Here is a 24,996-nt window from a genome sequence, read left to right on the forward strand (position 1 = left end):
AAAAGAAAACCAAATCAAAATATTTCTCATTGGAGGCTATTTCTCTCTTTTTTTGTCTTTTAAAAATTTTATTACACAAATATCTCCCACTCCCAAGTGTCAGAAGAAAGACATCTTTGCTCTTTCTAAAACCAAGTGGGGAACTTTTAGAAAACAAAGCCCAACTAGCTTCCTTTCTTCCCTGACCCAAAATAATGCCAATGTGTCAGCTGGTAGCTAAGACTCGTTCCCTTAATGCTTACATTTAATTTAAAAATCTTAGCACAACATTGGAGATTGACTCTAAATAAGCAACAAAAAAATATATATTTACAATATTTCTCCCCCCAAAAAACAAACCCTTTAAACATAGTGACTTTAGGAGTTTTATTTATTGAGCAGTTATTTTTTAATCACCAAGTGATTTTATATTATATATATATAGTTATATATATATATATAATTTTCTTCCTTTCCTTTGTGGTTTTTTGCCCCAATATGTGGAAAGATGAAGGCAGAGGTCTGATCCTACAGTCTGAAGAGGCCAGGCTCTGGCAAGACCACAGCTAAGAGTAGATGCAGGACTATGAACGTACATGTTCTTGCCCCCAGAGACACTTCTCTCCTTTGCAAGGACCAACCCTCACCTCTAAAAGCCATTCTCCCTCATAGTTCTAAAGAAAAGAAAGACCCAACAGGGCATCAGTCCATCTGCTGCCATCCTGAGCTCCCTTTTCAGCTGACGAATTTCTGTGTGGTAAAACATTTGCTTTTTCCAAACCTAAATGCAAAGACCAAAACCCCAGACAAGCCATCAGCTTAGAAATTTCTGTGGATGAACTGTCCCAAAGGTCAGAGGCACTCTCCCGGCACAATCCCTGCTCTGAAGGGGTCTCTCCACCTCCCCTTTTATAAAAAGACGACAAACAAAACTTAGTAATTTTAGTATTTTCCACAGGAGCAACCAAAAAGAAAAAAAAAAAAAGAAAAAAAAAAGAGGCAGGAAGCTTCTAATTATAGGTCATTAATAATATTAATAAGGTTTTGCTCAACACCCAGGGTTCTTTACAGAAGTTCCCCTAATTGAGGCACTCTGGAATAAGTCACTGGCGTTTCCTCAACATTTCAGCCCCAGAATCCTGGGTCCTGAAGACCAATGGAATGGCAGAGGGTCATGGAGGCAGACTGCTGTTTTTTTAGGTGCAGCCAAGAGAATCAGCAGATTGGAAGAAACAATGCCACCCCTTGCCAGAACCCAGTTTTCCTGGAAAAACAACTGGTTAATACCAGGGTCAAAGCTCTGCTAAGTGGCAAAGGTGTGTGTGGGGGTGCTTCTGCCTCTATTGCTTTGGCAGTGGCAAGGGTGCAGTTAGCATCTCTCATTGGGCGGTTCACACTTCAGACTCATGGTGCCTGGGCTCTGTCCCCTCCTGATGGAGTTTAGGAAAGCCTGAGGCTGGATTACAGGAAATAGGGTGGGAAGGGGTATGGCTAGGGGAAGAGAAGGCGGGATAAGGCTGTGCTATCAATCTCCTACAGATGGGGAGCAGAGTGCAAATTTGCATGTATCACTGATAAACTCTGGCCACAGGCCTCTGCTGAGCATCTCCTCACACTCTAAATATTGACCCAGAATAATTCCGACCATTTTTTTTTCTTTTTTAAAGTGCAAAAAGCTCTCTGCTGCCCTAGAGAGAGGATCTTTGGACAGGCCGTTCAATGCAAAGTAAAAGGGGGCAGCTGATGGGGCTTGGAAAAGGGTGGTGGAGTGGGAGACACCATGCTCCCCTCCTTCCCTGCACACACGTGCAGCACACTCAGCCAGACACACAGAGGCACATGCACACACACTTCCAAGGCTGCAGGCAGAGGGCAGGAAACTGGCTTCCAATCAGGACTCCCCTTAAAAGGCATCAGGTCAGTGAGCTGCTAGGCTGTACACAGGCCTGGTCTCAGAGGGCTATACTAAACCAGAGGCCTAGAGGAACCTGGCCTGGAGGCAGGTGGGGACTTAACCAGTCCACTGTTTCCCAAACCTGAGGAAACAGGCTGCTCCTTCTGAGGACATGCATTCTAGGAAAGTCCTGTTTAGGCAGGAAAGAGGACAAGGGCAGTTGGTGGAGGGCTTTGGGAGTGGGGAGGGGAGATGATGCCTGTCTTAGAATATGCCTGGGTGGCAATGAAATGGAGGAGCATTTCTGGGGGTACAGTTCTAGCTCCTTGGAAGAGCTTTTAATAACCCCAGTAAGTGCAACAATAAACTCAGAGACTAGTGGGAAAGTTTAGGGGGTGGTGGCAGAATGGGGACTATATTATGTGAATGAGCATGAGTGTTGGACAGCATCAAGCCCAGGGAAAAGAAAAGGGGCTAGCACAGACATGGAACAACGCTTCAGACACCTCACAGCACCATTGAGACCTGCCAGGCCTGGTGTTCCTAGGGCTATTGGCCCCTCCTGCAGAAGCTGGGAGAGTATAACGGAGGAGAGACACGCAACGGACACCATGAGGAGAACCTGGCCAGGGAGACAAGGCCACCTTTCTCCCTGGAGTTTGCTCAGACCTTCCTCCTTAGAGTTTGCTCAGAACCAGGCACTGCTGGGGGACCATGGGTGAGAAGGAAGGGCTCTTGGCCCAGTGCAGGTGAAAATGCACAAATTCCCCCAAACTGAGAGTCCAGCTTCTCAGCTGGCAGACGAGCAAGCAAGCAGGCACTGGGACAGCACAGCCTGTGCTTTCTCCTTGATCGACCTCTCCTCTCTTTTCCTTGGGAGAAAGAGGAGCAAGCAAGTGACCTTGGTGTCCACCATCCTCTCTGCCCCACCTGTGGGAGAAGGGCTCAGAGAAAAGAGAGCAGAGAGGGAGTGTGTCATTGGCCTCAGAACCTGCGCAGGGAGAGACTCTCCTTGGTGGGAAGGCAGGGGAAGATTTTCCTGTTCAGTCCGGGCTGAGCATGTCTTAGCTAATCTTCTGTATCAGTTTCTCATCAGACAGGCAGTAGAGGCTGTTGATGGATAAGTCTGAGATGAAGTGCTCACAGGCTTTTCTAGTGATCTGTTTGCATCCTCGAAGGTCAATCAAGGTGACATTAGCAATTCGCCTTAGGAAGAACAGGGTCTGGTCTGTCAATTTATTGCAACCTGTGGGCAACATGTCCAAGAGAAGAAAGATCACAAACATGCAGCCGCAGATGCCCATCTCTGTCATTCAGTTCTACTTTTCTCCAAAATGCTAAATCAAAGTCCATTTTGTCACATGCTGAGAGAGCACAGGTGCCATAAGCACTGTGGCTCTTGCTGCCTTCCTGCAAGCACCATGGGCGAGTGAGCAACATAAGGGCCACTGGCTAACCAGACTACAGCTGGATGGCAGCCATACATGCAGGCATCTGAGTTTATTACCTGCCTTTGAGATCTTTTGGTTAAAAAGGAAAAGAAGTCTCTTGTTCTCCTGCAGATGCAAACCTTTTATTGTTGTTTTGAGACAGGGCTTCTCTGTGTAGACCTAGCCTAGCTGTTGTGGAACTCACTCTGTAGACCAAGCTGACTTCAAATTCAGAGATTTGCCTGCCTTGTCTCTGAAGAGCATTTTACCACCAAAACCTGGCCAAGATGTACATTCTCAAAATTTATTATTTATTTTTCTGAGAAAAGGTCTCATTATGTAAACCTCGATGACCTCACACTCAAGAAATATACCCTCCTCTGCTTCCCAAATACTGGGATTGAAGGTGTGTGCCACCATGCCCAGCTGTTTTTGTGTGTATGCCAATGTGTGTGTAGGTGCTCAAAGACTAGAAGGTGTCTGATCCTCAGAAGCTAGAGTTACAAGTGGTTGTGAACCACATGACATGGGGACCACTGAGGCACCTCTCTAACCCCATGCAGATATGAATCAATAAGCAAACATGGTTTTAGTTCAGAAAGCAAAGAAACCACCTAATATCCCAAGCATAAAGACCACAGCATACCTGCCATATTGAGCTCTGTGAGGGAGTATCGAGTGGAAGACCCGACAGCAGTGAGTAGGTTGGAGGACTGATCTGTAAGGTGGCTGCAGTGACTGAGGTCGAGTCTAGACAAGAGGGGCATGTGGCGAATGATGAGTCGGAGAGTGGCATCTGTGATGTCAAGGCCTGCCAGCCGGAAGTCAGTCATGTTCCGGAGCTTGCTTCGATTGTCCTGACCTGCACAGGCAAGAAAAGAAGTTTATGCCAGCCAGGCGGTGGTGGCGCACGCCTTTAATCCCAGCACTCGGGAGGCAGAGGCAGACGGATCTCTGTGAGTTCAAGGCTAGCCTGGTCTACAAGAGCTAGTTCCAGGACAGGAACCAAAAGCTACGGAGAAACCCTGTCTCGAAAATTAAAAAAAAAAAAAAAAAAGTTTATGCCAGGTGGTAGTGGCACACACCTTTAATCTCAGCATTTAGGAGGCAGACACAGGTGGATCTTTGTGAGTTCAAGGCGAGCCTAATCTACAGCATGAATTCCAGGACAGGCTCCAAAAAGCTACAGGGAAATCCTGTCTCAAAAATCAAACCAAACCAAACCAAAATCTTAGATCAAAACTTTTAATTCTCTACCAAAGCCCTAGGTAGCAGTAGCTATATGCTTGCTTGGACCCCCCTTGATAGGGTTAAGCAGAACTGCCACACTTAACCCTTCCCATAGGGAGTAAACAATGTTTCTAGAAAATAATGTTACGTTTTCTGTCTTCTCAGTGTCAGATTGTATGCCCCACTTCCAAGGTGATGTGTGAAATGGGCCTATGCTCTTCACAGTCCAGCATACAATTCAATTTCCTACTCTGACCCAGAAGACTTACAAGACTTTCTCAGATTTATGCTCTCTGGGTCTGAACTAAATGCATAGAATGAACTGCCTCCTGTTTGTGGGAGTTATCTGCTTGTATATAACCTCTGTATTTTAGCCTTAGTTTTAAGGTCTGTCCAAAAAGAAAGCTACACCAAGACAGATACAGATAGGCAGGCCCAAATCATACCTGGTTTATCTGTGGGTGGAGTCAGCAAGTCCCGAATTTGAGGGTCTTTAATTCCTACTGCCCACCGAAGATCAAGGGTCCTGAGAAGGGGGCAGCTGGAGCTGCTGAGGGCAGAGACTGCAGACCAGGAACAGCCTGCTAGGAGGAGGTCTTTCAGTCCTGCAACAAATGGAAACAGACACACAACATATTCTACATTTAGAGAATTCACAGTCTCAGTTACCAGCTGTTCTGGGCAAAAGAAATGGATCTCTAGTCTTAAAGGAAGGACTGTGTTCTAGCTCTAGTAACCAAGTCTAAAGATTGCCATGATGTCTAGGCCTCCAAGTTACAGCTTTTACTTTGGTGTTAAAATGAACTGATGGAAAGCTGGGTGGTGGTGGTGGTGAGTTCCTTTAATCCCAGCAAGGCAGGAGGATCTCTGAGTTCCAGGACAGCGAGGATTACAAAGAAAAACCTCGTCTTGAAGGAAAAAACAAACACAAAACAAAACAAACAATAATTGCTAGAGCGGGGTTAAGAGCATTGCCTGCTCTTCCAAAGGTCCTGCGTTCAATTCCCAGCAACCACATGGTGGCTCACAACCATCTGTAATGGGGTCTGGTGCCCTCTTCTGGCCTGCAGGCATACAGACAGAACATTGTATACATAATAAATAAATATTTAAAAAAAAATTGCTAGAGCGAGGTGTGGTAGCACACACTTTCAATCCCAGCACTTAGAGGCATAGGCAGACTGATCTCTGTTGAGTTCATCATAGGTTAAGAACACAAAGTGAGACCATCTCAAAATAAAACAAACAAATGAACACACAAACAAAAAACTCAATTGCTGGAGTGGGGTGAGGTTAGAGAGATGGCTAAGTACTTACCATTCAAATAAGACCAGAATTCATATTCCCAGAAACCACATAAATGCCAAGTGGACATGACAGTCTGCTAGTAATTACAGCATTGAAAAGAGATGGGATCTCCACAAACTGTATATCAAAAACTAGCTACATGACATGCAAGCTGCGGGATGTGACTGACAGATCCTGCCTCAAGTGGGAGAGTGATTCAAGGTTCCTGATATCAACTTCTAACATGTACGTACACACAAATGTACACCCACCCACATCCATATACAAGGAAAGTAAACACCCAACTGCTTAGTTTCTATTGGAGCAATAGATGCTGTGTGGCTTCTGTCCTTCTGGGATCTCAAAATGCTGAAGGGTTAACAAGGGCAAAATCAGACCCAAGTTTCTTCTTCTATGCTCAGGAAATGTGCTGGGCTGGCAGCAGCAACCCAATCATTCTCTGCATCTAGTGCAGTCACCAATCCAGCAATGCCTTAGAGACTAGCAGGCTCAGTCTCAAACTACACTGCATTAGTTTAAAGCAGTGCTGACAACAGCCTAATAACCCCTCTGCTGGTCCTCTGCTCACCTACCTGGCAGCCTATTGACCAGCCACGTCAGCTGCTTTTTGGAGATGTTAGTCCAACTAAGGTCGAGGCTTACTGGCTGGCGCTTGATGATGCCACTGAGAGCTTGGGGTACGATGGCCTTACACCTACTCAAGTCAATTTTTGTCCAAAGTCGTTTATCACAGCACCTGTAAGAGAGAAGAGAATTTAACCAACTTGATATTCCTGTCAAAGGCACTCTCTAGAAGGCTTCTGGTAAAGGCAGAATACCTGAAGGCCATTCCTCTACCTTCTATAGAAAACCAAGGATCACTCATTTTGTGCCACAGAATCAGGTAAAAACTGCCTTGTTTTTTTTTACAACTAGACATCTTGCAAATCAAGGTTAAGCTAGTCCCACAATAGTATACTGTGTTCCCTTCTTTTGTACTAAAACAGTATGACTTTTGTTGAAAGATGTACAGGAACATTTAATCAATTTTAAAAAATGCTTTAATTTTTAAAAATAATTTATTTAAATTTATTTTATGTGCATTGCTGTGAAGGTATCAGATCCCCTGAAACTCAAGTTACAGACAGTTGTGAGCTGCCATGTGGGTGCTGGGAATTGAACCTGGATCCTCTGGAAGAGCCGTGAGTGCTCTTAACCGCTGAGCCATTTCTCTAGCCCCCCAAAATACTTTAATTTTTAAATTTCTTAATTTCTTACTGCTCAGAATGCCTTGGCTTGCTTCTTTCCCTTGTTACTTACAGCTGAGGGAGATCAAGAATGCTACTGAGCAACACTACTTCGCATCTTGCTTTGAGCCTATTACTGTCTTGGGCCAAATAAGGCTCTCTATCAGTCTAGACAGACCTCTTCCATACTCAGGAATCTGCTTCCCTGCTACCTTGATATCTAGTCAGACCAGTCTAAAACTGAAAGGCAGAGGCCTTTCTACTGCAGTCTACAGATAGTCCTTAAATAAATAAATATGCAACATGTCAGAACACACTGCTAGACCTATCTGATTCAACAGGCATGGGAACTGTTTTCCTCCCCCAGACCACTTTTTTGCTTCTGTCTCCTGAATGCTGGGGTTACATGTATATACTACTGCACTCTAAAAAGCTCCCAGATATATACTTTAGTCAGAACACCAAATTTGGGAACAACAGTAATAGAGTGTGACCAAAATAAAAAATATACACCCATATGAAAAGCCTCACAATGTTCCATAGCAATTTAATCAATCATTAGCTCTAGAAATTGTCCCCACTAACTGTCTAACTGGAGACAGGGCCATTAGGAAGGATAATTAAGTATCAGCTTCAGAACTGGGTTCTGCTTGTTGAAGGAATAAGAATTCAAGTTTAGGGGAATAATTCAAACTGGAAGCTGAACTTAGAGGTGGAGACACTAATGAATACCAAAACTGGAAGATTTGAGCGCCTTCAAGTTCATTTTGCAAAGTCTGTCCATTCCTCCTGGTGCAATCCTGTCATTAAACACTGGCCCACTACCTAACATGTCATACTCCCAAGCAGCACATGGTTAAGTTAGGGGAGGGAAGACAGGCTTACAACCTCTATGGCCCTACATTTTAGAACAAGTCACCTCTTATCAGTTTGCCTTTCCCCAGCAGAGAGAGAAGGAAACAGGGTCAAATTCTACTAACATCTGCAGGTACAATGGACTACATCTTTAACAGCACCCACAAACTAGGTCCCTTTACTAATACAGAAGACCTGCCACCTACTCCCCTGCCCCTATTCCTGACCCCCTGTATCCCTGCTCACCATTTATACCACGTCTTGCACACTCGCATACATTCACAAAGTTCTCTGCGGCTGAGGTAGCGGAAGACAGACATCCAGACCTCCCGCTGCATCCAGCTTTCGTCTCCATCCTGAGCCCAACTGCCCCGGCCATTCAGCCTGGCTGCACCCCCCTCCTCTGCACTGTCATCTTCCTCCTCCTCCTCTTCCTCCTCCTCTCCCCCTAGCCCCTCCTCATCCCCATGCTGGGGGTTTCGGGCTCGGCAGTGCTGCATCAGCACACGGGGGTTTGGGCGAAGGTTGGCAGAGGAAGCTGTGATGGCCTGCAGCTTGGGCACAATGGAAGTCCCGTGGAGCTCTTTGGTGGGCCTCTGTAGCGTGACAGTGAGGTACGATCCCCGGATCTTGGCTTTCTCAACTTCAGACAGCTCCTTTTTGCCGCTGGGATTGTTCTCCTTTTCCCGTACCATGGTGCGCTCTGTGGCTTGCAGTCGCAGCAACTGCCGCCGTTTGAAGCGCTCATCACGGCTGGCACTGTGGTGGTCACTGGGGCCAGCCCCAGGGGATGACCGAGTCACCACACCCCGAGGAGAAACAGGGTCATGGATGAGCTGCAGCATGGAAGTAGGTGAGTGAGGCGGGGGTGTTAGGGGCTCCTCGCAGCTCCTCAGGGGCCGTAGGACTTTGGCTTGCACAGCTTCTTCATCACTCTCTTCTATTTTCCGCTTCTGTAAAATGCCCAGAAAAGAAATACCAGTGCTTCCTTTTTTCTAAACCTTCTAAAGTTAATAAGGAGAACCTAAGAGAAGCCAAGTCACTGCTGCCTAAGGGAGCCATTTCCTCAGAGCCTGTGATTCAGCCTACCAAGATCAGCAACTGAACTCACAATCAGGCCATAGAATGCTGATTTCAGAACACAAAATCCTTATATGGTCACTCAGGAAACAGATCTGTGAGAAAAGGTTTGTGTCAAGTACAGAGAACTAAAATCTAGAACACAAGGTTTCTTGATTCTCTACCCTACTTTATTCATTGCACCTCAACTTTTGGTTATGTCTTTGGGTAAAAAACTATTTTAGCATTACAACTCTACCTTTGTGTAACTTTGTGTCTCTAATTTAGCTCTTTCACAATCAAGTGACGCATCCATGTTGATAAGAGAAAAATTGCTCATCTAATCATGGACAAAGAAGTACCAGACTTTACTCCTTCTCAGCTGTCAACTCTACAGCACCTCAATTCAGCTGTCCATGAGGAAACCTGCCACTACAGAGATCTGCCTATGATTATGGTGAAGAATCCCGAATCCCACGAGGCCCAGATGTCATGCTGTAGTACCCGGGCTTTCCAGATGCCTGTCTGTTCCTACAATTATGGTTTCTATCATGGCTATGCTGTGACAAAAATCAGTCAAGATATGCCATTAAATACCCTATTAATAAATCGGATTTTCCATAAGGAGACACTATATTGCCAGCAAAAGTCCTGATCTATATTTCTTTTGCTCTTTACATTCTTGGTCACTAGGGGAGGAAATGACCACCTTTGTTCTGGAGCTATTTTTCACAAAAAATGCAATAGGAACAGCATTTGCCACCCTCAACTGCACTAGTGAAGACAAATTCAAAAGCTCCATGTTCAAGAACATGGAATGAGAACTTTAGGAGTAGTCAGCTCCACAAACCCTTACTCTTAAAAATATTTCAACTAGCCTGGCATGATATACACACCTTTAATCTCAGCACTGGAGAGGCAGATGGTTCTCTGTGAGTTCAAAGCCAGCCTGATCTACATTGTTGAGTTCCAGACCAGCAAAGGTTACACAGTGAAACCTTGTCTCAACATACCAAATCAACAAAAAATATTGACTAAAATTTCAACTGCCCCAGAGCCCAAGTGGAAGAAATAAAAAGGCAAGCAATTTCCTTCATGCTTCTTGCTCATGCCTGTGCAGGGTCCTTGAAGAACTGACAGTAAGTAGTCATCACCTGCAGTCTGTGCCCTCAACAGGTCCAGCCTTGCCAGTATGAATAACCAGAGTCCTTTTGGCTCTATGATGTTAGTGGTGACCATTAGGGCAACAACCTTAGCTGCCCTGGGCTAAGGTCATGAAGCTAGCTCCACTCTCTGTAGTGGAGTGGCTTTGGAATTGCTTCTGAAGTGCATGTTTGGGCACATGGGGCAGGTAAGAACAAAGAGGTAAAGATGAGGGGAAAAAAAAAGTAAACCTGCTTAACCGGAAACTCTAGTGTATGAATCTAGTATATAACAGCACCACAGGCCAGCCTGCCTCCTCCACTAGTTACATTCCTCAGGACAAAGTTGCATACCTAATTCTCCAACTCAATAACCCAGGGATGGTTCCTGCCTTTCTAGTACCCTACAGAATAAAAAGGACATCAGGAATCCCTACTGGAACAGTACCTAGTAATACAAAAAGCAAAAAACTAAAAGAAAAAACCCCAAGAACACTAGCAAAACCCCAAAACCAAAACAAAATAAAAACACAAACCAAAACAAAAAACAAACAAAAAAAGCAAAAACCAAACCAAACCAAAAACCCCCACAAACAAACAGGAAAAAAAAAGAAATTTTGAATCAGAGAAAGCCCATGCTAACTGTAAAGTCCAGCGAGTGCACAGCAACCTACCAGACTCAACATTTCCTTTACCTGGGCTTTCTCCGAGCTGTCTTCCTGGTAACACTTTGGACACTCCCAGCAATTTGGCAATTCCTCGTTAAGTAACCCCTCTCCATCCATCTACAGGCATATAGAGATGTTAAAAGAAAGTTAGTCTCCTCTGCCTTCTACTATTTCTATACATACTGGTCTACATGGGAATTAAAGACTAAGACTACTGAGCAACAAACAATACTAACACCCACTGCCAGTCACTGGTACACTGATTCTAGGCTCCCTGCAGAGATTTTTCAGGGACTGGGCCAGTTCGGAGTTAAGTTTCCTCTCCTAAACATCTCGTGTCAATGGCACCAGCCCTGACCGCTATCTGTGCAAACTAATGACTACTGAGATTCAGAGACCAATAGTTTAGTCTCTGTAACTCAGGGTTCTCCACTGTAAAATCTAGATACAATGCATCAACTTAATTGCTTGAGTTAAAATAAATCTTGGCTTGTGGTAAGAACTAAATTCAAAATGTTTATGGCTGGATATGGTGGCATTTGCCCGGATTTCAGCAATTGTGAGAGAGGCAGAGGCAGGATGATCTCAGAAAACACAAGGTCAGCCTAATCTACAAAGTAAACTCTGACCAAATATAACTACACAGTGAGGATGTCTCAAAACAAAAGGAAAGCTCTTCAGAGGTGCTTGGTACTCAACTCTCTACTAACGATTTGTCACAGGCAGGTACTACTTTACCATTTCTTTTCTTTTTTTCTCCCATGCCCTCTTGAGTCAGAGTCTCTATAGTAGTATAGTAGCTCAGGCTACCTTAAATTTAGAATATTTCTGCCTGAACCTACCAAATACAGGGATTGCAGGTATGTGCCACTTACATCTAGCTTTTAGCAATTCAACACACATATTTTTCTTTTCTTTTTTTGTTTTTCAAGACAGGGTTTCTCTGTGTAGCCCTAGCTGTCCTGGAACTCACAAAGTTCCACCTGCCTCTGCCTCCCAAGTGCTGGGATTAAAGGTGTAAGCCACCATCACCAAGTTATTTTTCACATTTTAATCTTTCTGAAATTGTGCAGATGACCATCACTGACAATGTCTCATAATCACTAAGTGGAAGTCCTTAATTGTTGATACTTTCTGTCAAACCCAATGCATATCCATCTACCCACCCACTTATCCACCTACCCAATTTTGACACGGGGGTCTGTGTTACCAAAAATGACCCCAAATTCATAGGCTAAAGTCATTTCTTCACCTCAGAGTAACTGAGACTATAGGTGTATGTTACCACACCAGTTACTCATAAACATGAAACCTACATTTGACAGATACAATTTCATAGACTTGTCATAAAGATTTAGGAAAAAAAAAAATCCATGTAAAGCATGCCTTCTCTTCTTTGGCTACATACCAGAACCACCCGGGGACACTCTGGGAATATAAAATTTAAGCTAGCTCAAATAATTCCATCTTTGAGACTGAGTTCTAACTAAATCTCCATTACCATGGGCTCCAAACAAGGGCACATCCAGAGATATAAAGGACATAGCAGAGATGTCTGGGGGATTGAAGCATCCTCAAACAAATCTGGTTTCACTGTTCACTGGGACATGAACTAGTCTACTTTGTATTCTATCCTCAAACTATCACACAGTCTGATACAAAGTAGACATACAAAGAACAAGGGGCTAATGTTAAATGATTCTCCTCTGTGACAGGGAGCTGAAAGTCCACAGTAGAGATGGTAACAGCCTCAACTGAGAGGTGTCTTACCCTTCTGTCAAGGGCCTTTAGGCATCTCTTTACCTGGAGGCAGCCAGGATGAACTATCTCATTGCAGATGCAGCATTCCATGAGTTTCTTTTCGAAGTCTTGTGTCTCTTCATTCTGATCCACTTCTCCACAGAGAGAACACGTAACTGAATGAGGCAGTCTGGGCTACAAGAGAACAAACATCAGGAGACCAGATTCAGAATTTTTAAATTTCATGTTTCCTTTAAATGAACATGGAGACTTGGTTCACCTGGGATGCACAGGGCAAGGTACTAAGAAAAGACCAGCAGAGGCAATTAATTCATTCTTTGGGGGCTTGCCTTTGGCCTCACAGGTCCTTTCTTATTAAGGAGGGGACAGAAAACAGTGAATTGTTCTTCAAATGCTGGGGCTGTTTCAACATTAGATGAGCACAGCCAAAATATTAGATTATTTTCCCTACTAGATACCTTCCTTCTGAACTCAGGGAGAGAGGAACTCCATCTCTATTGAGTCTCTCTGACTTTATGCATTACACAGTTCCTCTAGCACCAGCACCACTACTGAAAACTGTTTTACCCAGAAGATCACTTACTGCTAAGCACTGTCGGAGGACACAGGATTGCTTCATGCGTCCAGGCCCACCAAACTTCTTCATGTCCCTGCAGTAGTGGCAGACACCACATTCTCCTTGGACACATGCTTTGCATTTCCTACAGCGCACTCTTCTCCGCCTGGCTCCAGACACAATAGGGGAGGCAGCAGCAGGCCTCACAGGTGTTAAGCGTGGAGCTGGCTTCATGGTGTGAGGCTTTGTGATGGGAATGGTAGGAACCCTTACTTTTGGCCTGGTAGGGAATTTCAGCTGGAAAAAAAATGCTGGGAGGTTAACCATATTCAGACAGAATATTTACATGGCAGTGTACCTGGCCTAGGATTTGGCAAACTCTTTTCTGTAGGCAACTCTATTTTTAAAAATAAATTTTTACTGGAACACAGCTATATTCATTTATTTTTGTATATTTCCAAATGTTACAGAACTATGACATCATGACTGTTTGCTACATCAACCTACAGAATTTCAACATTGACAGAAAGATTTGTCAACCCCTGTCCTAATGCTCCGATACCCCTTTTCAATTTGGAGAGCCCTGCCCCTCTCTAAAGCTTTTGGGGTTAAGTGCCTTGTACTGAAGTCACCAAAAGACCCCAAATTCCCATAGTTCTTTATAACTCAGAATATGCTCAAACAGGGTGGCAAAGTCTGGAAGGTCAAACTAGTCTAATTTATCACTCCAAATGGCATCACACAACTTGTTATACTGCATCTAATAACATTTAAGAGTGGAATAAATGCCAATGTTTGTAATTTTAGCACTTGTGTTTAGTTACCTTGCTAGGGACCTTTCCAACGGTAAGAAGCATATCTTCTACATCAATTCTTAACAATTTTCTAACATTACTCCTATATTAAGAAAGAGATATCTTTCTCTCTTTTTGTTTTTTTCGAGACAGGGTTTCTTTGTAGCTTTGGAGCCTGTCCTGGAACTAGTTCTTGTAGACCAGGCTGGCCTCGAACTCACAGAGATCCACCTGCCTCTGCCTCCTAAGTGCTGGGATTAACGGCATGTGCCACCACCGCCGGGATGAGAGAGGTGTCTCTTTAACATTATTTAATCCCAGAGTTTTAACACTTTGCCTAAACACCCCTGGAATGTTATCTTTGCAACTGCCAGCTAGGAAACACTAAGAAGAGGCTTAATTTGGCTCATGGACAGACAGAATACGCCAACTCTATCACAGACATTAAGGTAAAAAAAAATTATGTAAGATGTAAGCTACAAGGGCACACACACACACGACAATTAACTGATGGAAATTCCTTTTAATCTTAGCTGGGTATAATGGTAACGTACCTGTAATCCCAGACCATAGGAGGCAGAGGCAGGCCATGAGTTCAAGGACAGCTTTGTATACTCTGTGAGACCCCCATTTGCAAAAAGAGGAAGATGGTAAATTGTTGGGGTCACGATCTTACCACAACAAAAAGAACCTTCTAGTCTGCCTGGCAGTGGTGGCACATACCAATTAATCCCAGCACTTGGGGAGGCAGAGGTAGGCGGATGTGAGTTTAAGGCCAGCCTCGTCTGTAGAGTTCCAGGATAGCCAGTGCTACACAAAAATACCCTGTCTCAAAACCAACCAACCAACCAACCAACCAACCAACCACTTTCCAGTGTTGGATACATATATACTGATTTAAATTAGTGTTAAACCATATTTAGCTGAATTTCTGGGTTTGAAGAATAGGAAATATCTACTGAAGTCAACCAATGTATACCAAAGTCTCTGAATCTGGAGAGAGGGCCAATTACCTTGAACTATGAGTCAGAACAGAACCAAGTAATGATTGACTACAAGTTATTTATTTATTTGCTCATTCATTAAGACAGGGTCTTGCTATGTAGCCCTGATTGGCCTAGAACTTACTGAACTCCTTTTCCCTCTATTTTCTGAGTGGGGGATCAAACAGGCCTATCAGGGTTTTGTTGTTTTTTTGTGAGAAAGGGTCTCACTATGTAGCTCTGGCTGTCCTAAAGTCACAACGCAGACCAGGTTGGCCTCAGACTCAGAGAGATCCACCAGTCAGTCTCTGTGCCACCTTGCCCAACTCTACCAAGGCATTGAATCCCATCTAGCTCTAGTTGTCTTTTCTTTTCAGAATGGATGGTAATGATCAAGACGCAATAAACTTAAGTGGCTTGAAGATCAAAAGGAAGTCTCTTACCTTATCCCTTTTTGGCCACTGCACTATAGGGACTCCAGTGAGGGCTAACTTGGGATCACTACTGGCAAGTTCCTCCAGCAAAATCTAAGGGTCAAAGAAAAGGAAAAAGCTGAGTATGGTGAACGCAAAGCCATGTGCTCTCAATAGCATTTAGATCCAGTCTTACCCCTGCCCCCTTCAGCACCACAAAGAAGAGGAGTAGGTTGGCTGCATTTTGCCTGCTACAGGCTATAGCAAATCAAGTAAACAACAATGAAAGAGAACCTCGGACTGCTATCAAGACTTTAACCTTGGTTGGCTGTACAGCCATGAGCCAGTAATTCTAGGTCTCAGGAAGTAGATCTACAGATCAAGTTCCAGAGAAGCAAGATAAAGACTTCTTTTGCTCAACACCACATCTTAATATTTTCTAATACACGGAAGCAAGTAGTTCCTACAGTGTTACAGTGCTACTTGTCAAGCAGTTCTATACAGGACAGTAAAACTTTACATTACCCCCCCCCCCCCCAAAGACAGGGTTTCTCAGAAGCTATGGAAGCCAGTACTGGAACTTGCTCTGTAAACCAGGCTGGCCTCAAACTCACTGAGATCCACCTGCCTCTGCACCCCCCACTGCCTGGCTATTTTTACACTTTTCTGTAGCAGCAATTATTACTAGTTTTGTCTTTAAATTGTAGATGTGAGGAAAGGGGCATCAAAATGAGTGGCTAATATTGAATTAGCAAGACAACATAACCTTAATGTACTAGTTCAATAGAAGACTTGTTTTTTTGGGTAGAAGAGGGAGTCGAAATGGAGATTGAACCCACAATTTCACACATGCACATTCTAGGCTGATTCTCAACCACTGAGCCATGTCCCCAGACACAGACTTGTTCTAAGACTGATTACAGCTGCATGTCCTCTGGGAGTTCACAGAGTGCACACACAGACACACAAACATGCAAGTAGAGTCTGCTTTGCATTTATTACTATTAAGGGGAAAGGAACAGTTTTAGACCAATGGTTTTTATGACTTTTAATAAAGTTTGGATGGCTCAGAAATAACTGACAGTAACAAACTGTCACTTATGTGAATAACACTGGTTGACTTCATTTTGAGACAAATCATTTATATCTTTGAAACAGACTCTGAATAACAACCCCCCCCCCAGCAGAATAGATACCCCTTTTGATGACATGAACCACAAAGCAATGCTATAGCAAAAGAATATAAGTCTAGGTTACCCTTGTCTTAAGTGCACATAGGCTGTTTCAGCAAAAATCAAACTTTGACCTAGAAGGATCAACATACTTGGATCATCTTGAACAAGCATTTTCATAATCAGAACTTTTAATTATTTTCATGCTTAACCTAAATATTAAGCTCCAAATTACAGAATTATGGCTCATAAAACCTGTTTATATTCTGAAAGGTTCCTCTACTAAGCTCTCCCTTTGCCATATCTCCAGATGCCTTACAGTAACCTTCCCCCAATCAGATCTCATTTTCAGACATTTTATTTACTTCAAGTTGCTATGGCACCCTATTCCAGAGCCTCATGTTAGCACCATACTGTGTGGGGGTGAAGAGGCAGGGTGTGGTACCACGTGGGACAAGGTTCTGGTCCCAGCTCCTAATCTCCCTAGGTTGAAAAATTCAGGTCCATTCAAAATGTGCACTGAGGAGTGCATGGCTCCCCTCCCCCACTTTGCATAGGGGAGGAGTAGGACTCTGCCCATTTCCTCTGCGGGAGAGAACTGAGCTGTCCACAAACAGGGACTTTCCACTTTCAGCAAAGCAGACTGCACAGAAAGACCTATGATTAAGAGAGTAGAAAAGGAACTTAAGTTCACTGAAACAGCCTAATTCTACCTGTGAGACTTTTGTGGGGGGCACAGGGAAGGCTCAAGAGACAAACTCTGTGGGCTGCACTGGGTGGGGGCAGTTAACAGACACACCACTCAATTACTGGGGTATGTGTGGGTGTGGAGGGAAATGCAGATTTCCTTCCCAGCTTAAATTTGCTGGGGCCAAGTCTGCAATGCTTTCATGAAAAAGAAAAAAAAAAAAGACTCTAGCTGAGGCCCTATGAGAAACCATAAAAAAGCCACCACCCCTGCCAGTGGGGATTTAGGATCAAGGAGCGGGGGTGGGGGTGGGTGGAGTGCGGAAAGACTGCTGCCTATCTAGGTTCCAGGCATTTGGGAAAACATTCAAATACAGGCCCACACCCCACAGAACACAGGAAGAGAAAGAAAACTGGGGGTTCCTTGTCAAGGAGTAAGTATCTCCCCCAAACCAAGCAACCCAGTTCCAAAGCACATCCCACCAGCTAGAGAACAAGTGTTAACAACGGCTCAAGAAACACAAGTAACACAAGCATTGTCCTGGACTCGCCCAGCAGGCAGTTCTGCCTCTTCCAAGAGACAAAGTCTCCACAGTTACACACACCCAAACCAGAAAGGGTTTGCCAACCGACCGCCTGACCTTGCATTTCTTGTCGCTCTGGAGCTGCAGAGGCTCTTGGGTGAAGTTTCCCCAGCGCCTTTGTTTTGTTTTCTGTGTTGGAAGTTGTGCGGAAGGAGTTAGCTTTTCTGTTTCTAGGAAAATCCTGATTTACTTGAAATCCTCAATCTCCCAGAGCAGGTAAAGCAGGGCAGTCCTGCTGTAACCCTTCAGGCTACCCAGAGCAGCGTGCAGCACTCTGAGATCCTTCTAAAGCCCTTCAGCTCAGCCGCGGCTTCCTGTGCCTGCGAACAATGCTGCTGCGTCACCCACATGCAGCTCCCAGAAATGCTTTGCAACGGAAGATGGCAGGAGGGGGAGCTTAGCTCGAGTGAGCCAGCCAGGCAGAGGGCCTGGCCGTTCTGCTGCAGCACCCGGAGGGGGTGTGTTTGGCAGCCACTCGCCTCCTTGTGATTGGAGGAAGCACAACCGGGGAGGGAACTCGGCCAGCCCCTGCCCCAGCTCCTTCCCTCCAACACTGCAACAGGAGAACCCAGAGCCAGCCCCCAGAGTGCTCTTGGTAGCTGACTTTGGGAGGCACCAGTGGAAGAGGACGCTTAAGGCAGCTTAACCCAGTGCGAGTGTACCATGCATGACCCCCACCATTCCCCTCGGGGTCACTTACTGTTCTAACTAGAGCTCTCACAATGGTACACAGATTTCTCTCCTCTATGGGATCCCATCAAGAGTCCAGCCTTTGAGGAGGAAGCTGGCAGGAGGTTATGATATTCCCCAGCTCTTCCTGAGTCACCGGTCTGCTTCACACCTGTCCACACTCACATAGCACTCCCCACCAGCAAGTATTACTATCAACACTTTCAGAAATTACAGGCAACACTGTTCCCATCAACCATACATATACCTACTTCCAGTTTGGGCAAGGTCACCACTAGCATACTAGAATTGTATATGCAGCAATCTTTTAGCAGTTCCACTGTGACCAAATCAAGGTACTCAGGTGCAATTTAAGATCAGAACACTTTATTCTCTTGCCTCTATACAAGGTACAGTGTCAGGAAATGGGTCCCCCCCCACCAACTGCAACAATTTCCTCTGCCTATCAGAATGCCTCATCCTCTAGATACCATTTTCAGATTTCTTCTAAATCAGCTCTGCCTGCCTCATTCACAAACCTACTGCCTCAGCTTTCCTACTGCTGGAATTATAGACATAACTATCCTCTTAATAGTCCATGAATCCAAACAGTCCTGCATCCTATTGATACTTCAATGACACCTTCTACACTGTCTAGGGGTCCTGGAGCCAGGGTGAAGCTCAAAATTTGTTCATATACTCTCACTGGGCTATGGCAGAAAGGGAAGGTTCACATAGGCCAGAGTCCTACACACTGTATATCAACATGGGAGGAGAAGCTGGGCAGGAAAAGAAGGCTAAGGAGCGGCCTTATTTGGATTTAAATTTGTGTTTCCCAGATCCTCGTAACTGTCATTGCTACTTTGACATAAACATCTAGCTCTCACTACCATCCCCCCCTTCAATTATATTTACTTATTTGTGTGTGTGTAGGTCAGAGGACAACTTCTATCATGTGGGTCTCTGAATGGATGTTGTTAGGCTTTGCAGTAAGCACTATCACCATGGAAATACTTTATTGTCCCCTCCTCAAGAATAGTTATTTTAGTGCTTTTCTGGAATAGATTTTTGGGGCCTAATAGGCTTCCTAGGATCTGGGCCGGTGTCAAAAGTTGTGTTTGTGAATACACTATTTTTCGAGACATGTTTTCTCTTTGTAGCCTGGCTGTCCTAGAACAACCTATTTAGAACAGGCTGGTCTCGAACTCACATAGATCTGCCTGCCTCCACCTTCCGAGTGCTGTTGTTTAAAGGCATGTGCCACCACTGCCAGCCTGCGAGTATACTTTCTGCCAGACAGTTTCCCTCTCTGTGTTGCCTGCCCAGAATCAGCTCCAGTCCTTGGGAACTCTAGTGATCATCCTAGATTCTCCCAGTAGCTGGGATCCGGCATATGCTGCATGTGCTTATTTTCACAGTAGCTTACAGAATGAAAGAGGCACTTCTGTGTTTTTCATTGAGTTCTTCCAGGAAATGCTTATATGGTCATCCTGAACTCACTTTTGAACTTCCATTTTAAGACTTAAAGACAAAGTACATGCAGTTTATTTCACAAGGAAGGTTTTTATAACAATAATCTAGCTACTCAGAGGTTTTCTTAGAAAATGCTTATCTAGCTATCCTAGAGAGATGATAAAGTACTTTAGAAAAACATATTTTGAGCTTCAAGAAAAACTGGCTATAGCAAAATCTACCAGAAAAGCTGAGAAACAAAAACGCCCCTAACAAATTCACTCCAAGTAAATTTTCAAATTACGTTTTTTTTTCTTTTCCCCTTCTTTCCTTCCTTCCCTCCTTCCTTTCTTCTTTGTTTTTTTGGGACAGGGTTTCTCTGTATAACAGATTTGGATGTCTTGGAAATAGTTTTGTAGACCAGGCTGGCCTCAAACTCACAGAGATCCGCCTGCCTCTGCCTCCCAAGTGCTCGGATTAAAGGCATGCGCCACCACCACCTGGCTCAAATGATATCTAACAGGCCCAATTTTCCCCTCCTCTGCAATTAACAATCAAAAATGGCCAACAAAGATTGCCTAAACTGGGCACGGTGGCACACATCTGTAACCCCAGCACTCAGGAAGGTAAAGTAAAAGGATGCAACTTCAGGACCAACTCAGGCTGGACAGGGAGACCCCCATCTCCAGGGGCCAAGGAGGACAAACACGGCCTTTTATGACACAGGAAACTTGAAAAAACTTATACTTTTTTCCCCCCCAAGACAGGGTTTCTCTATAGTTTTGGGGCCTGTTCTGGAACTAGCTCTTGTAGATCAGGCTGGCTTTGAACTCACAAGTCTTAGTATTTTTGTGTGCTACCACTGCCTGGATGAAAAAACTTGTACTTTCAAATGCAACCATATTTGACTTAAAACTGAGTTATTTAAAATTTTCTATCATGCAGTAAGAATGTGTAAATTATTAAATTCTGGAGAAATGAGTGAGCAACCGAGAATACTATTCAGAGGACTAAGCCTGATTAGCAGCTTGCAACTACTTGTAGTAACCCTAGTTCCAGCTGGTTATGGTACCCTCTTTTGATTTTTGAGAGTACCCTTAGACATACAGGAGATACATACATAAACACAAACACACAAGCATAAGTAAAAATAAAAAGAAGACAGGCACAGAGGTGTACACCTTTGATTTTAGCATTCAGAAAGCAAAGACAGATCAGTCTTTATGATCTGCATGGACAGCCTGGTTTACATAGCAAGTTTCAGGACAGTCAACAAGACCCGGACTCAACAGCTAAACAAAATAAATAAGTAACAAAATAACCTAATAATACTAGAGACGGGGCAATAAAGTGTCTGCCTTGCAAGTATTAACACTCAATTTCCGTTTCCAGTACCCATGTGGAGTAGCTTACTCCAGTTCCAGAGGACCTGATGCCTCTGGCTGTTCTCCCATTACAACATAGCCACACACATACACTTACTTTAAAAAATAATCTTTGCTGGGTGGTGGCAATGCTCACTTTTAATCCCAGCACTCAGGAGGTAGAGGCAGGAAGATCTCTGGGAGGTCAAGGTCAGCTTGGTCTACAGAGCAAGTTCTAGAACAGTCGGGGCTACACAGACAAACCCTGTCTCAAAAAACCCAAAACAAACAAACAAACAGAAAACAAAGTTTTAACAATTTCAGAAAGCTATTTTATAAAGAAAGAACTAGTTTTCATGTCTCTAGTAACTTAATGCCACGAAGTATGATTGGCAAGTTGATCAAAAAGCTTCTTTCATATATACATTGGAAATTCTTTTTCAGTAAAATAGACCAAAATAGATACAGACAAAGCAATAAAGTTCAATTAAATTCTTCCAGTTGACAGTCATCACGTACAGATTTTCCTATTTAAAACAGCTTAGGGTGTACCTCTCAAGAACCCTTTGCAGTTAGCATACTTTGCTTCTATTAATGGACCTATACCATACACACTGCATCATGTTCTGCCTTTCATTCAATATATATTAAGTTGCAACTCTTCTACTTTAGAAACTAAGGGTATCTTACAGTAGAAGAGCTTCTTTCTACCTTTATTACATTTCCTCAAGCAGTCGAGGTAACTCACACATTCTCCAGTTTTATCCGTGTTGATTTACTTTATCAATAAGTCAATATTCTTTTTTTTCCGAGACAGGGTTTCTCTGTAGCTTTGAAGCCTATCCTGGAACTAGCTCTTGTATGATGTGGGAGTGTCATATATCAATCTGTTGATTTCATTGGCTAAGCAATAAAGAAACTGCTAGGCCCATTGGATAGGCCCACCCTTAGGTGGGTGGAGTAAACAGAACAGAATGCCGGGAGGAAGAGGAAGTGAGGTCAGACTCCACAGCTCTCCTCTCCGGAGCAGACACAGCAGTGACGCCATGCTACCTGCTCCAGGGAAGACGCACACTATGAAGCTCCGACCCAGGATGGACTTAGGCTAGAATCTTCCCAGTAAGCGCACCTAGGGGCGCTACACAGATGATTAGAAATGGGCCAGAGCAGTGTTTAAAAGAATACAGTGTCCGTGTAATTATTTGGGGCATAAGCTAGCCGAGCCAGGCAGGTGGCTGGGGTGTTTGGGGACGCAACCCTGCCGCCGCTCCATATTACTACACTTGTAGACCAGGCTGGCCTCGGACTCACAGAGATCCACCTGCCTCTATCTCTCGAGTTGGGATTAAAAGTGTGCACCACGATCGCCGGGTCCGTCAATATTCTCTAAATGCTCTTTTTCGCCCATGTAATCCCATTCTAATTCTGTATTCTATGATTTTCTTCAACACTGTAAAACTTAACATTTCAGAGCACTTTATCGCAGGCCGAAAATGGACTTTTCTTCGAGGAAATATATAATTATGGCTATCCTATCTCATCATTTTTCCGTTTTTCTCTCCTACTCCCTGTATTTCTGATAAGCAGATGGACTATAACAGGATATAATTCCTTTCTGAATAAAGAGTAAGAGTATGCTGCTTCCTTTTGTCCCTCCCACTATAACCAGCTATGCTGTCACAGAGTCCCCAAGTGTCTTAATAATTTGACACCTACCAAACCTAATTTTTCTAATGGTTTTTGCTTTTTTGTTTGTTTTTAAGACAGGGTCTCTCACTCCATAGCCCAGGCTGGCCTCAAACTCAGCCTTGTTTCAGCTTTCTGTGAGCCACTGCTTAGCCTTAAAAAAAAAAAGAAAAAGAAAAAAAAAAGTATGGACATGAGAGCAGGTATTACAGAGTCCAGCCCAGATCTGCTGGAGCTAGTCAGGATGTGGAGCAAGCCAAACAACATGGTTGTTAACAACCCAATATTTGGATTGTCTTGCAAAAGTAGCAAAGTAGCAAGTGCTCTTAACTGCTGGGCCACCACTCCAGCCACTTATAATGCCTTAACAACAATTGGTAGAGTCTTACTTTGTAGCCCTGACTGGACTGAATTCTGCAATGAAGAATGGGCCAGTCTTGAACTCAAAGAAATTGATCTGGCTCAATACTTTTTTAGGTGATGCTCAGAGCCCTGAACTTAGTAAATTTCTCATTACACATAACTCATAGAATACAGGATTAACCCATTTCCTTCTCTTAAATGAAACTACCACTTTCTGAACTCTAAATCTGCCATTTTCTGACACGGCTTAAGTATTTTCTTTTTACTTTTGAAAGGGGCCCTGTTGTCTTGCCAGGCCTGAAACGCCTAGGCTTAACTGGTCCCTTTACCTCTATCTCTTGAGTAGCTGTTATTACAGAGAAACAATAATGTCCAGCACTAGAGGCTGCATTCTGACATCTCTTGTTAGACATAAACAAGAGACAGTGTAGACGAAATTCTGAAAGAATCCAAACACTATCAGTCTAATTAGTCTTCTCATAGGCCACTAGAATCCTCATGTTCCAACGTGTACCACCATGTTTTAGCCAGTGTCGATAGCTATACTTCCTAGTGATCCTTGATAAACAGAAAGAAGCTCTGCATTTTTCACATGGTTGAAGACCTTTGGATGTCAACCCTTAACTTATTCACCTGCCTTTCTGCTGCTTCAAATTTATTTTTTCTGCATTCTCACCTGGTATACTACTGGACCATTATTTCCTTCATTCTCTGTACTTAAGCTGGTATATACTTGTAATCAATCCTAGTACCTGGGAGGCCCAAGTAGGAAGATTTCTAATTTGAGGTCAGTCTGGGCTCTCCAGCAAGACTCTGCCTAAAAACCAAACCAAACCAAATCAATTTTTCGTATTTAGCTACTTTAAATACTTGTTTAAGCCAATCAAGACCTGTGACCTTGAATAATAGAATGCTAGAGTATAATATAGCTTTCTATAACTGGATTTAGTAAAATTAGAATATAGTAGAGTCAAAATGATTCACTCTTTTTTGTTTTGTTTTTTTTTTGAGATTGGGTTTTTTCTTTGTAGCTTTGTAGCTTGTCCTTGAACTCACTCTGTAGAGCAGGCTGGTCTCGAACTCTCAGAGAGTAGGATGCAAGGCCTGCACCAGGACCACCCGGCCTAAGATATTTTATAAACGAGAAATACATACACCAAAAGAATGTTATAAGACAATCTTAGGAATTGTTTCTTGCACTTATGATGGAATAGCTATATAAAATGAGGATGTTGTAGAAAACAATAATGTTATGTTATAGTCAATCACCACAAAGGAAAATAAAGCTGGACCTGGTGACACACTTTTAATCCCTGACTGGTAGAGACAGGCTCTCTCCGAGTTCCATGATAACCTGGTCTATATAGTGAGTTCTAGACCAGCTAGGGTTACAGAGACCCTGCCCAAAAAACTAGATAGGTAGATAAGCAGACAGATAGATAGGCAGACTCGCCACAATGGAAAATAAAAAATCCAAATTGCCTTTGCTTACTCAAGGTATAAAGTGAATTGCAATTTGAGAGCCAATAAAAGGATGTCTATATTTCCTTTGCTATACACTAGCAATTTTAGAAATAGGATCACACCAACTTGAAAGCCTCGTTATTTTACTTCCTTATATATGAGCCGCAATAGCACCTCCTTTTCCTAAACAACAATATTTTTTAATTCCTATTTGAAACATAGTGTTATTCTATAGCCCAGGCCTGAAATCTATTTTG

The 24,996-nt window shown here is 43.6% G+C and overlaps 1 protein-coding gene across 4 annotated transcripts in view; it reads right to left on the reverse strand.

The window, feature by feature from the left end:
• Positions 1–352: 352 nt before the first annotated feature.
• Positions 353–24,996, reverse strand: part of Kdm2a (lysine demethylase 2A) — a 75,723-nt gene continuing 51,079 nt past the window's right edge. For all 4 annotated transcript variants that reach the window (XM_075973036.1, XM_075973037.1, XM_075973035.1 and 1 more), the window contains 9 exons: positions 15,329–15,412; positions 13,136–13,405; positions 12,595–12,726; positions 10,819–10,908; positions 8,169–8,875; positions 6,414–6,577; positions 4,980–5,138; positions 3,950–4,165; positions 353–3,119 (listed from right to left, as the gene is read on the reverse strand). In XM_075973036.1, coding sequence (XP_075829151.1) covers positions 2,938–3,119; positions 3,950–4,165; positions 4,980–5,138; positions 6,414–6,577; positions 8,169–8,875; positions 10,819–10,908; positions 12,595–12,726; positions 13,136–13,405; positions 15,329–15,412 — 2,004 coding nt within the window. In that variant the 3' untranslated portion in view covers positions 353–2,937. The remainder of the gene's footprint in view (positions 3,120–3,949; positions 4,166–4,979; positions 5,139–6,413; positions 6,578–8,168; positions 8,876–10,818; positions 10,909–12,594; positions 12,727–13,135; positions 13,406–15,328; positions 15,413–24,996) is intronic.

This window comes from Microtus pennsylvanicus, chromosome 5 (genome assembly GCF_037038515.1).
Source record: "Microtus pennsylvanicus isolate mMicPen1 chromosome 5, mMicPen1.hap1, whole genome shotgun sequence".
Taxonomy (NCBI): Eukaryota; Metazoa; Chordata; class Mammalia; order Rodentia; family Cricetidae; genus Microtus; species Microtus pennsylvanicus.